At 43.4% G+C, this 14,161-nt stretch overlaps 1 protein-coding gene across 1 annotated transcript in view; it reads left to right on the forward strand.

The window, feature by feature from the left end:
* fhod3b (formin homology 2 domain containing 3b) overlaps window positions 1-14,161 on the forward strand; it is a 179,264-nt gene that overhangs the window by 89,057 nt on the left and 76,046 nt on the right. Inside the window, exons 4-5 of the mRNA XM_036538550.1 lie at window positions 6,479-6,546; window positions 11,299-11,404. Coding sequence (XP_036394443.1) covers window positions 6,479-6,546; window positions 11,299-11,404 — 174 coding nt within the window. The remainder of the gene's footprint in view (window positions 1-6,478; window positions 6,547-11,298; window positions 11,405-14,161) is intronic.

Genomic DNA, 14,161 nt, shown 5'->3' on the forward strand with positions numbered 1-14,161 from the left:
CTAAGAGCAGTGTTAGTTCACTGTAAGTGCAGACCTAGGGAAGTGTCACACCAGCTTAGAAGACTGTAGGAACCTAATCAGGCCTAATCGTACAATCAGAGAATTTTCATTCATATAATAAAAGTTAGATATGGCTATAGGTGACAGATGAAAGCCATTTAGCTCCCCGCTCATAGCTCCTAGTCTCTGCTTATTTATTATTGATTTGTGTCTCTTAGAATTCACAGGTCTTCTTGGCCACGCACACGCACACGAGTGACATTGTGAAAATCTGATTACACAATCACTGAGGCACATCATGCCTGCTTGCCTGAGGTTTGGTCAGTCCACAGAGCAACATGATAAATGTAGGAGTTTGTTGAGTGTGACATCTCCTTTTCGTCTCAAGTTTGAGCAGAATGCCATCTGAGCCGAGAATGACACTGTTCTCTCCTCTTTCTCTTGCAAGCCTATCTTCCCTTTCTCCCCTTTCTCATCTCCTTCTTTTTTCCATTTTTTTTTCCACTCCCTAATACCAAGAGGCAAAAAGGGCAACGCACTGTGGGCACTTATCCGCGCCAGCTGGTATGGAACTAATCTGAGGCGAAATATTCCTCATTAGAACTAGGCCTCTCAGTGAGGCCTGCCGGTGTGTGGACGCGGGCAGGGGAAGAGCTGTCTGTTTCAACAGATGTGCTTCATTTTGTGGTCGGTAGGAATAACTCTCTGACAGTTTTATTGCGGCCGACGCTCCGGGCCCAGGTTAGAGGAGCTGAGGCTCATTGTGTAAACGGCATTTAAAACGAACGCGGAGCTATTTCAGCGCACTGCGGTGCAGATGCAGATGGCTACTCTTGCAGGGGCAAGCTTTGAAGTGACGCTAGCGAAAACAGCGGCGATCGCTTTGCAGTTGGTCAGAGCGTGCAGAGGAATCAACACTGAGGTCGTAGCCCAGATTAGAGAGGGAGGGGGCACAGTCAATGTAACTAATGTGACCTTAAATTTTACCAATTACTTTAAGTAAGCATTATAAATTCTCTTTTCTTACATCATATTTTGACCTAATTTCAGAAGTGAAGAAGTGGCCCTGTGTCCTCCTCTCTGTATTTCTTTTTCTAATGCCTCTGCTCTGTCTGTTGTCGCTCTCATTGATGGGAGAGATCAGCTGCTCAAAAGGCCCAAACTGATACTCGCGTCGGCAGCAGTGAGGCCTGGTCAGTAGCTAATCCACTGAGCCTTGAATATCCTGCTATAACGAGCTGCTGATTCAGGACAGCTTTTCCTCCTGCCACAGTATTCCTCCTCCCCTCCATGCCGACTCATCAATGGCACGGCCGGAGCGGGGGGGTGGGGGCTGGGGGGAGCCAGCGTCTGGCACTGGGCCGGAATCTTATGATTACCTGGCAGAGATCACCTCTGGGCTCCCTGCCACAACGCTCCCCTGGAAGAGGGGCATGATGGGAACGTGGGCTCAGTATGGTTAGAGACTGGTGAGATATTAATTTCCCTCACTTTGTAATTGGCGCATGTCACGCTGAGGATTATTCTTTAAAATATGTGCCCAAGACTTTATTTCCAACATGTAAAATGGCTTTAAAAAAAGGAGTAACTACTCTTACATAACTATTGGACCATTTTTCATATTTGCCCTGTGCGTTTTGAATGTAAGCGTTGAAATGCAAAATGGGAGCAAAGTTTATTTTGTGCTAATATTAGAATCTTATCAAGATATACCGACATTCAAAACTCAAAAAAATGCTTTCCCATGGAGATCGTGCTATAAGTTGTTTTGTTTATAAATATTTATTTAGCTGTATGGGAACTGGGATTGGACGCTGCATGTTTATGTTCATTTCTGTATGACATTGCACACCAATGAAGTTCATTTCAGCTATTTCTTTATGGCTCATCTATACATTTTCACTCATTACGTATTTGTACAGGCAATTAATTGTGTATCCTGACAGGGACCCAAGTGTGTTCTCTGATAGGTGTGTTTTTTTACAGGTAGCACTTATAATGCTAGTATAATTGGGACATAATGATGACAATGCAAACATGTATATGCATACTCAAAATTAAAAAGCAAACTAAATTGAAGGCTAACTATTGCATACACTCTGGCCAAAAAAAGGACAGTCCATATCAAACCAGTCAATCTTCATTTAAAAAAAAAAACAGATAGGTTGGACTGACATGAGTTTAGTGAATGTGCGTCTTTCTTGTTTCACTTTTTGAGCCACAATATGAATCAAACCAGGACCTAGACCTAGAGCTTGATGAAGTGTGTTATGTTCTTAGTGTCTCCTGAAAGAGATTGTTCTGTACAACAGCCGCAGTGTTATTCAACAGGGGTAGCTGTATTTTTACATATTGGTATTGGTGGGAAAATACCTTCTTTACTGAAAGGTAAACAAATGGGCTTTAAACTAATGCGTGTAAGTCTTTGTTTTTTGTTCAAAGGGTGTTGATGTCTCTTTTAATACCATATCTCTTGGTACTGCCTTTCCCATGAACCAATGAGTTGTTCATCAGGGCAATAATGTGAAGAATTTGCTGTAAATGTTTCTTCTGCACCAGAGTTTTTTTATTAGCAGATTTATGTCTTTACACAGTGGGTGAATGTAAAGCCAGCAAATCATAAGGATTGTGCACTAACCACTCAGAAAGGGTGGATGGCATTCTCTGTGTCACCTGTCAAAGGACTGTGCGATGTAAGACCTCATCTGTAGACATTGCTTGTCATTGTAGTCTGCTTGACAGAGATACAACAGCTTCCTGGATCAAATGATCTGGTTTTGTGATATTGACTTTCCTGTTGGCTGCTGCATAATTCTTTCAGACGGGCAAGCAGCGTTGTGTGAGGAGTTCAGATGTACCAGTTTATGGACAGATATGCACTTACTGTTTTATTTGTCTGTCTGTTTCATGCCCTGAGTCAAGGTTATACATGCTACTTGCACTTTTAAGGCCTGGTTATGACTGTTTTTTCTGCCTCACACTTTGTTCTATCCCAGAGGTATCTCAACAGCATCTCCAAAAATTCCAACCATCTGTGATCACACTGTTTAGTTGAACCAGCTGTGCACAAGTGAAAACTGAAGGCTTATGCTGACCCCAAAAATGTATCCAAGCTAATGTAATACATTTATTGGTTCTTTTTTTAATTTCTCTTACTCAAGAGATGTTCCCACACTTTGTGTGTGTGTGTGTGGTGTGTGTGTGTGTGTGTGTGTGTGTGCGCTTGCGCATGTGAGTGTGTATGTGTATGACAGTGCATGTGTGTGAGTGTGTGGGTGTAAATGTGAATGAAGAGGTGAACATGGAGGAAGAGAAATTTATACAAAAGCCTCTTTGCATGTGTTCGGGTGTGCCTGTGTCTGAAAGTGTGTGTAAAAATGATGGTCACAGGACTTTGGCCATTTTCCCAGCCTGACATGCAGTAGTTGGGACTCCAAACCTGAGCTCCCTTTTTTCCGACAGTATACTTCACAGTTGTTGTGGAGCAACGCACACATTCATTCTCAAAGGGCAGCATCCTCTCTCTGGCTAACCTTTAAGTAAATTTACGCCACCTGCAACCCAAGCACAGCACCATGTTCTAGTAATCCCCAGGGAATTAAGACTGCGAGATGCGGTCTTGTGTGAAAGCTGTTGTTTGCGCTTGTGTGTTGTCGCTCTTTGTAGCACAGTATTTGTAGCATTCAGTATTTGCAGTGATCTAATGCTGTCGCTGTACTGCTCACCCTCTGCTCAGCCTCAGAGTTCCAGCTAGGTTTTGGCTGGAGCTTGTGGGTAAATAATTTGCTGTCTCCAGCCAAATGGATGCAGTTTTTTTTTTCCTTTTGTTTCTGGCAGTTTTATTCTGCTCAAACTTGGCTTCAAAGCTGATTGAGTTTTGATTCAGTCGAGCGTTCTCCCTTTTCTTTCAGTCCAAGCTCTATTTTTATTTTATATGTATACAATTTGGTACACTTTGTCCATTGGCGAACCCCAGTGTAGGCCCAATTAAGATCCAAAATCCCAATATGAGAGTAAAGTTTCCTCTGCACAGACGTTATTTCAGAAGGGGGAGAATGAAGTAGCCGCTGGCTGGAATGAAGTGAGGACAGACATGTGTGTTTAGTGTGAGAGAGTGTCCTTCAGGCCCCACTCCGTCCGTGTAGCAGACAGTCCGGCGATCCGGGGCGGAAGAATTCCCATCTCTGCCCACACTGCTGGCAAACGCAGTCTCTCTCAGCCGCTTCAGCTGTGAGGGATTTATTATTCTGCAGGGGGGGGGGGGAATGAAATAGAGGCTTTTGTGTGAATTCCACTTCCTCGATGTTCGTGTTCACATGCACACACTCACTATAACACACATTGACACAGACACACACACACACACACACACACACACATACACACACACGTGCACACACATGCTAGTCCATGCACAGACACATGCATGCACAAACACACACAACCACAGAAGCACATGCATGCATAATGCAAATGTGCACACATACACACTTACAACCATAATCATGCACACAGACATTCACACACAAACACACACACACACACACACACACACACACACACATATATATATATATATATATATATATATATATATATATATATATACACACTTTCTCTGGAACAAATTTATTCCTCGCTTGACTCGCTGTTTGAGCACAACTGGCTTTGATTTAGGAAAGTGCAGAGCTTCAGAAGTGAAAGGTGTGTGGATACATCAGAGAGTAGAGAGTCCATCTACCCCCCCTCTCCTTACAAGTGCAGCAAGCACAGATGTGTTTGCTTGTGTACACACATAAGCAAACAAACACACACATACACACATGCACACATACACACATGTATGCACACACACACACACACACACACTCGAACACACACACCCACATACACACAGATAGTCCGAAATTAATGATTATCAGAGTCACTCTCGGCCACAGCGATCAGGGCAGCTTTGGAATGTTAATGAGCTCTGTTGTTTGGCAGCTAAGCAGCAGGACAGAAGGCAGGCCATCGAGGGACAAGGTGTTACTGAAAGCTCTGCAAACGTCTATGACAGCCCCACTGGTGTCTGTGACAGTGGGGAGAGGGGGGTCAGATGGGGCCATCCTTGTTTTGGCGCGATGTGGGAGCAAAAGAGAGCCATCGTGACCTCAGGGGTTGACAGAGAGTTTTAGCACTTTAAGTGGGAAAGGTCATTAAGGTCTTATTCAGAGGTCTTGTGTGTAGGCATGAAATGCAGAGAGGAACAGAGGGAAGGGAGTGCAGATGGGCTAGAGAAACAGAGTGGGAGTCTAGTAGCTCATCGTGCTGCGCTGTTCACAGATCAAGTGCAACTGCTGAGTCAGACATGCTCCCAGAGGCTCCTGTCCTGATGCGGCAGTTGCTCAACACTGCCACACACTGGCAGGAAGGAGGAAATACAGCAAGGTGGTGCAGAGGATGGTGAAGCAGAGTCATTCTGAGTCTTTGTGACTTCCTCAGGGCTGTCTGGTCAGCTCATATCGATCACAGCCCAACACACCCACACACATTCATGTAAGTGTTGTTCAAATCAATAAGGCTTTAAATTATTCCGACAGTATGGAACATATCATGTCTGCTCTTATTGTATAAATGTAAGCATCATCACTTTTCTTTCCTGCCTTTGAAATTACACAGTTTGCAATCTTACCTGTAAAAGCTGAGTGAAATAAATAGTTTCTTGTGTGCTCAATTGTCTAAGGCATCGCTGAAAGGACATACTACAGCAGACATTTACTAAGATGAGAGAAAGGTAACTCCCTCCAGTGTGTCCCCCTCCATGTTACTGGGTGAGGCCCAGAGGTATAATAGCTTCATTAGCAAGAGATACCTGTTCAGAGCCATGCATTTGTGTGACTTGAGAGCTTGTGTGTTTTTTTTTGTGTGTGTGTGTGTGTGTGTGTGCGCGCGCGCACTAGACAGGTGTTGCAGTTTAGTATCAGGTTCGGTTGGTGGAGGATCAGGCATTGTGATGAGTTTACAGCGGTGGGCTACATTTCACTGCTGTCCTCGTTTGAAATGTACCGTAGAGCATGTGTCAGCACCTCTAGGCTGTAGGCATCACTTCACTCCACATGTGGTGTGGTGAAACACTGCAGTTTCCCCTCTCCGTGGTGATGCACCTCTGATATCGCAAAAAGACTTTCATCCACAATGCATTGTTGTTACTTACAATGCAGAGGACGTAAGGGAACGTAATAACAGCCTGGTCGCAGTGTTTATTGGTGTATTCCTACAAAAAGGTCCTGATATAACTGAAATGGTGCTTGAAGGTCCCTATGAGCCAGTATGGGGACTGTTTTGTGCTTTTCATCCCCTTTGCACAACCTGTGTGTACCTGCTGGTGACAGTACTCCTGAATCTTTTGCGATGCCCTGTCACCTCTTGGGTTTGATTGAGATGTAAAAATTCTACACATGACTGCAAACTGACCTGATATTTTCTCTCCTTGCAGAAAAACTGTACAACTCCAATGGGCGAGAGCTGAGGAGAGCCCTGTTTTCTCTCAAGCAGATCTTTCAGGTAAGAACTTTTTGACACAATGTACTGAGGGAACACTAAAGCTCCACCATGTGACCATGGTTATGCACATATATTCATGCATGTACCTGTACACACGCACACACACACACACACACAGACTCTCTCTCATACACACAAACACACACTGACATGCACACACACACACACACACACACACACACATACACGCACTGTCATACACACACACTCATATGCGCGTGCGTGCATACTCACACACGCATACACGCTCACATGCAGTTTTTAGTATAGCTGGCTCCCCGGCACTTTGCTGATGATTGTTCCATGAGTACAGATTGTCTCCGTGGCAGCTGTATTCCTGGCTGTGCTGAGATGAGATGCTGGTCCCTGTGGTTTGGCAGGACGTCCCGCACAGGGAAAGTGTAGACCTTTATTTTTGGAGACAGCTGGGAGGAAGGGGGGCATCTGGTGTTGACAGAGAGGCCAGGAGTAGACCAGAAGTGAAATCTTCCACACACCTAATATGAATATTACCCAGTAGCCTTGTGTGATTGGCAGGTAGTTTGTTTGTTAGTGAGAAAAGGTGCATAATTAGCAAAAAATAGGGTATTATTTTGAAGCATTGTATATTATATTTTGTACTTTAAAGTCTGTATTTTCTAAGCAGTTTTTCATTATTTTGGAATTATACACCATTATGCCATCTGCCTCATTAGCTGTGTGTGTGTGTGTGTGCGCACGTATGTGTGTGTGTGTGTGCGTGTGTGTGTTAAATGGCTGAACTCTCCACAGCTGATTGATTTAAAACCTGTCTTGGAAACACAGGCTTTTCCTTAGAGGGAAAAATGTAGGGACCCCCCCTCCCCTTCACACACAGTCTGGAAACCCCGCCCCCATCCCCCTCTTCCTCCCTCTCAAAGAAAAAAAAACTCCTAAAAGTGAAACATTTCCCCTTCAAGAAGCCCAGTAAAATCTGGCCGGCTGAAATGATGAAGTCGTGGACAGGTGTGAGGGGCGCAGGTGGTTTTGTCATTAAGAGGGAGCCCACTGTGGAAAACATGGACGCAGACAGACAGGAGGCTGTCAGCGGAGCGTCGCTGTTCTCTGGAATCAAGACAAAAGACCAGCTTACTATTAAAAAAACCCTACAACCCAGACTGCTTTATGTGCAGAAGCTTCATATTTAATAAAATTAGCTAAGTCCACCAGGGGAGTCCTTTCAGGGTGTAATTTAAACTTAATATGGCTGATTTTTAGCTATTCCCTATTACTCTTCACTGCCATCACTTTTCAGATAGAATCATACAGTGTCGTGCATGTTAGAGAGCTGCATCTCGTGTTTTATTCATGGAGAGATGTCAAAGCTGTGAGCTTCCCTGAGCTGAAAGACATGTCAGGGATACACTGTCAGAGTTGTTTACTCCTTCGTGGCTTCACCTGTAACTATGAGTAAGCTGCTGGACTGAAAGGTTCCTATTGATTGATTGTCCCCTCTGTGTGTTATCAGTCAACATCTCAGTAGCTCAGGTCTGGCTGCACATCTTTTTCCTTCATAGTTCATCACCAAAGTTAACCATACATGAAACCAGACAAAAAAGGTAAAAGAATCAGGTTATCATCCAGACGGATGGTCTTTCCAGGACAATTCCAACTCGAGGGGTTGATTTGTAATAACAAATTGTTATCTGGCAATTGGGCATGTTTTTACACAAACAACACAATGACTACCGACAGCCAAAGAAAACAAGTCATGACAAAAGGGTTTGTAAATCACCATATTGGACGCAAACTTTGCCCAGGCTTTGGGCCGTCTGTGTGCAGTCATGAATCAAGCCTCAATGCAGATTGCTTGCAGAGACTCCTTTACCACTAATTTAATGAGCTCTCAGCGTCAGGGAGCGGTGGGCTCCTAGCGACCAGCCGTTCACCCGGAACAAAACATGGGGTCGCCATGGACACAGGAAATTGGGTACAGAGCAGGCAAGGTTATTTATCCCCATTGAGACTGTAGACAGTATGGTGAGTCTCACAGTCGTTTGTTCTCACAGAAACACATCTGTGCTAAAGAGTAATAAAAATCCACTGCATGGTCCCTGAAGTCTTATAATAGAGGAGAAACCGAAGGTACAACACTGTACAGACCTAACATAAACAGTGACTAGAATTGAATCTACAGTATATTTGTACTTTGATGATATTGATGATGTTGTGGCTATAATTATGGTGATAACTATAATGTCAGAGCATTTAATAATACAGTGTAACAATGATTTTTTGGCAGGCTATACAAACCCAAATGTTGACAGTTGAAAAGGAACAGGAACATGTACTAGATCTATGGCAGCCCTTAGAATGAAATGAAGTAAGAGGAAGCAGGTATAAATGTGACGCGTGTGACTGGGAGTGCAGCCATGCAGTGGCCTACCTACAGCTTTTATTGCTCTTTACAAGCCTGTTGACTACTATGCGCCAGTAGCTGCTGGTGAGCTACAAATAGGGGAGGCGGAGAACTTTCCTTCAAACCGATAATGGTCCTGAACCTGGCTTTGTGTCGTTAACAAGCTTCTCTGTTCTCAAGAGTTCCCATCCATGGCTCAAGGCATTCCAGGTCACAGGGTAGGGGGGTGGTGGTCAAACAAACTGGCCACCACCAGGCCAAAGGAGCAGTTTATCAGCACACTGCAGAAACCTACACTCAGAACGTTAAGAGTCCATAGAAACTGCTGACCAGACATTAACCTCTGGGTGACCAGAGAGTTAGCAGTGAGCAGGCCACAGTACTCATCGTGGAAGTCAGATCTTTCCACCAGTGAGAGAAAAGAGATTAAAATGGATGAGGGCTTAGCACAGAGGAGGAACTGATGGAAGTCAGGAGGTATTTAGCAGAGGGAGCAGGCAGTGGTGCTAAGGATAAATAAGAGTTGAGACCTACAGTATTTACATTATGTTACTTTTCATTACATTACATGCATTTAGCAGGCGGTCTTATCCAGAGTGACTTCCAGCACATCAGAACCTAAGTGTATTAATTCAAGTTAAATGAGTAACAGTGTCAGTCCAGGCTAACAACACTCCCAGACCAGTGAGTGTGAATATAACACTATTTAAGCCCTACCAGAAGTTAACTTGTGCAATCTGACCAGGCACCAGAAGCCAAGTATACTACAACTATACTGCTTGTTTAGGAAGCATGTGATGAAACAAGCAGTATGCCTGCACACAAGTTTTTAATGGAATGCAGTGGAGAGGGCAGGCAAGGGAAAGCATTAGGCCAGCAGAGTTTGCAGGATTATTATGGGGTCAGGGAACGGTGACAGGGAAGCCTGTCAGAAGCAAGTTGTTGTTGTCCAAAGAGAAGAGCAAGACTCTTTTTACAAGTACCTGCAGTAGGGTGGAGTAAGTGGTGAATGGGCGGAGACTTCACATGACTGGGACTGACCATGCTCTTGTTTCCAAAACACCTGCATATATGGCATTCAGCTAATTGTGGAGCGAGTGTTAAAACAGCAGCAAATGAAAAAGTGGCACACTATGGACTGTCAGCCAAGGGGGGTTACCGAAGCCAGCATCAAAGCCAGCCTTGCTCGCAGAGGGAGACCCCTATGACCGAGCCACATCTGGGCCATGGCAGGGTCCTGACGACTTTGCGTGTAATGATAAAGCAGGCAATGCTTTATGACCTGGCAGAGTGCGTGACCCCAGAGCCTAAAAGACGGAAGACAGTGGGTGAAGGGGCCAGGATGCTGGTCTTGGCCAGCCAATGTCTGTGGTTACAGCCTCGCATCTGGTTTGTGTGAAGTACAAATTATTAGCACTGAACAGGCTATTTTGGGCCAAGAATGTCTCTCTTTTTCTCTCTTGCTCTCTCTTTTTTCTCTCATTTTTCTCAGCCTTTTCCATGTATCACACAATGCTCAGCTTCATCAGGTTGGCAGATGAGAAGCTGGAATGTTTTTCTTTTGTCCTCGTTACTTTCGTGTTTGATCCTTTAACTCCATCAAAGCTGTTCCCACTCACACATCAACCCCCCCCCCCCCCCAACCCCCCCCCCCCCGCAACACCCCCTTTCTCTGGACCTGGTCTGAGCAGTGCCAGACAGGAAGTTGAATTTGTATATTGATTTTGCTCAACTGTTTCCCTCCCTGGAACATCAACCATAAAGAGCTTTATATAGAACAGAGACACCCCTAAACCAGGCCGACACCCGCCCAGGGCATCTTACACCTCACAGACTGGCCTTTCTGGCAATGAGACAACATTAAAACCACAGAAAGTCAAAACTGCAGTTTGGATATTTGAGGTTTTTTGTGTTTATGGAATGTGATTAATTCAGGTCATGCTACACAATGAATTAAACAATGTATTATTGACCTCTCTTTCCGTTTCATTCATATTTTTGCTTCCTCTTCTACTTTTCCTTTTCTTTTCTTTCTTCTTCATTCTCTTCGTACCTGTGTTTCTACTGTAACAGTATTTTACGAATACTGAATGTGGTCAACTTTGGTTCTATGACAAAACAAACCCACACAAAGGGGATTCTCTTAATCAGCCTCATAAGATCCATTTGACTTGACGGAGACCAGCTGAACACCTTCACAGGAGTTCATTTTCAAATATGTGTTAACTTTATTTCCAGAAAGCCTCAGATTAATTTCAAAGTTCAAGTTAAAATTGTATATGAGATGTTATCAACAAGATAAGCCATTGATGGGAATACTGAAGCTCCAGGTGACAGAGGAGCTGACTCTGATGCCCTTTCTCCTCATTTCACAGGATGATAAAGACCTTGTCCATGAGTTTGTGGTGGCAGAAGGGCTGACCTGCTTGATAAAGGTGGGGGCGGAGGCCGACCAGAACTACCAGAACTACATCCTCAGAGGTAATATGCGCTCCATGGGTCTTTGTCTTGTTGCACATTATAAACGTGTAAATTGCTGGCCCTGGTTATCATTCACATCTGATGGACATGCATGTAAGAGCAATGTTAATCTAGATCTGTAGAAAGGGAGTTAGCTATATTGCAGACAAGCAAGTGAAGTACATGCTAAGGAAATGGAATGTCCACGGCAAATGCATCTGTGAAGCCTTCCAGAAGAAGCCAGACCCTAAGCGTCCTGTCTCTGTGTGAATTCTGATTGGTTATCGGTAACAGAGACATGCAGGATGGGGCGAAGTTGAGCACATTGCAAAAGCTTGGCCTCCGTGTGCCAAGGTCACAGTATTAATAAGCCATAAGTGTGACATTATGCCTCCATAGCAGAATTGCGTGGTGCATGTGATTTGGTTGTTGTTCCGTGGGGTAGTCTGGAACATTGCAGATTGAGCCCTATCCTGGTGGTGTGGAAGTCACCTACTATGGCATTTAACAGAACATGGCATGTTATGGAATGACTCCTACCATTGGAGTGTGACCCTTATGTTTTAGCACCACCTCTGCTCTTAGCCTAACCCTCTTGTATGCACTTTAGTAAGTTAAGAGCTGATCTGCCAAATGACTAAATGTAAAAGTCATGTCAGGTGACTCACATTAACACTGCAGTGTCTTTGTGCAAGACAAAGGTCAATGTTGGGGAAGCTCCATACGCCCCCTTTTTAATTAGGATAATGAAGGTTCTGCAAGCAGCTATATTTCCAGCACGCTAACAAATCCAAGGGATAAACATTGTAAGTCATTCTGAGTCAACATGGGATGCTCCTGCTGTGGAGAATTTGACTTGTATACTTCCTCCTGTTCTCTTATTGGTTGAGCAATTCATCTGTTCATGACCAAAACTGGTAAAATCCAATTGTGTGAAATTTACCTCAACAGAATAAAAATTTAACCAGATTATTACTAGATACCTAATATATTTAAAAGTGTAAATGTGTTGAGGAAATCTATTTTTTGAAATATGAAACCGCACATTGTTATATATGGCATTACAAATCTTTTTGTAAACAACACAACAAATGCATGTATGTATTTGAAAAACTCTCAACATATAAATGATAATATAATAATAATATAAAATTATATAAAAAATAATAATCATTTGCTTTAACATATATTGCTATATGTTTTGAAAAAATGCAAATGAATCCTTTTGCAGATGTTATTTTCATAACTCCTGTATCCAGCATACTACTGCCATAACAGTTTTGTTGTTATATCGCTATAACCTATATCTACTTTATGTCCATGTGTCAAATTTGGTCCATTATCTTATTGTAAAGTCAGCAAGAGACCACATAAACACTTCCTGTCTCAGCACTGTATATATTCCCCTTTTTAATTGCTTACTCTATTAGGGGGCAAAAATCACACACTTGCACACAGGTTGACCACAGGAGGTACTCATAAATAGACATCACTGAAATAGTTTATGTGGGGAAATTCAGCAAGTAAAAGAGCTCATTTATTTATGCCTTCCTTGTCCCTCTGTATACCCTCCAAGGTCAAAGGTCAGATGTGTAAAAGGCATTGGAGATCCCTCCTTTTTAGCTTCCATCAGTGTAGCCCAGTGTAGACTGATCAGAAAAGGACGAGGAAACTAGAAACCCAAGACTCAACATCACTGCCATTTCGCATCCTGCTGGGAGAGGGCAGGTCACGCATGCTTAACCACCCGCTAAAAACTCCGGCAGGATGTTGCAGATCGTAAAACTAATTCTCTTACCCTCTTTAACTCTGTCCCTCACACTCACCCTCTGCTCTGACATAAAGGCAGTTCTGTTATATTATTGGTGATTAACATCAAGAAAAACAAGGTTTGCCTTTTACAGTTATTTCCTTTTATTTTTATCGTTCAGGTTCCAAGGTGTTGTTAAAGAATAATTATATGTCTGAACATGTCCACATGTCCATTGTATGTCTGAACATGTCCACATGCTTTCTTAATATCGTGGTCACATCCTCAAGTGAGCTGGCAGGCCAAAATTCTCTTTGTTAGTGAACACTTGAATAAAATCCTTGACACACAACATCCACAAGATATGAGGCAATCAAAATACATTCTTCCTCTTGCTTCATCCCAGCCATTTGGTTCTGGTTGTCTGTTTATTATTGAGAAATTTTACCTAATTTAATTTTAAATTTTGTGATGTCATGGCTAATTTTTAATGAAAAAATTGTGAGGGGCTTTTTGTAGGAAGTTAATGGACTTCTAAGATTTTCCTTTTTTTTCAGAAAGATTGTAGGTTTTGAAAATCTAGCACCCTCCACAGAGCAGGGTGGGTTTATAGGGTCCTGTCCCTGATGCCCTCTTGTTTTTGTGGAAATGTATGCGCAGACACAACCCCCAGCACGATTACGACCTCTGATCTCAGGCACTGACTCTGAACTTTGAAACATTGCTGCATAACCATCCAGTCAGGAAATAAATCACACACATTCACACACGCATAGAGTACACTCACTCACACACACACACACACACACGCACTCACACAAGCAGACGCACTCACACACACACACACGCTCACGGACACACGCTCACACAAGGAGACACACTCACACACACACACACACACACACACACACACAAAGACACACAATAAGATAGGGTGTCCTGCAACTTGAGAAAAATCCGCATGAACTAGCCACAGCTGTGACTGGAGGGCCTAAATAACGCCATCACATTGGCTAACTATTTTTATG

The sequence above is a fragment of the Megalops cyprinoides genome, chromosome 10 (genome assembly GCF_013368585.1).
Source record: "Megalops cyprinoides isolate fMegCyp1 chromosome 10, fMegCyp1.pri, whole genome shotgun sequence".
Classification (NCBI taxonomy): Eukaryota; Metazoa; Chordata; class Actinopteri; order Elopiformes; family Megalopidae; genus Megalops; species Megalops cyprinoides.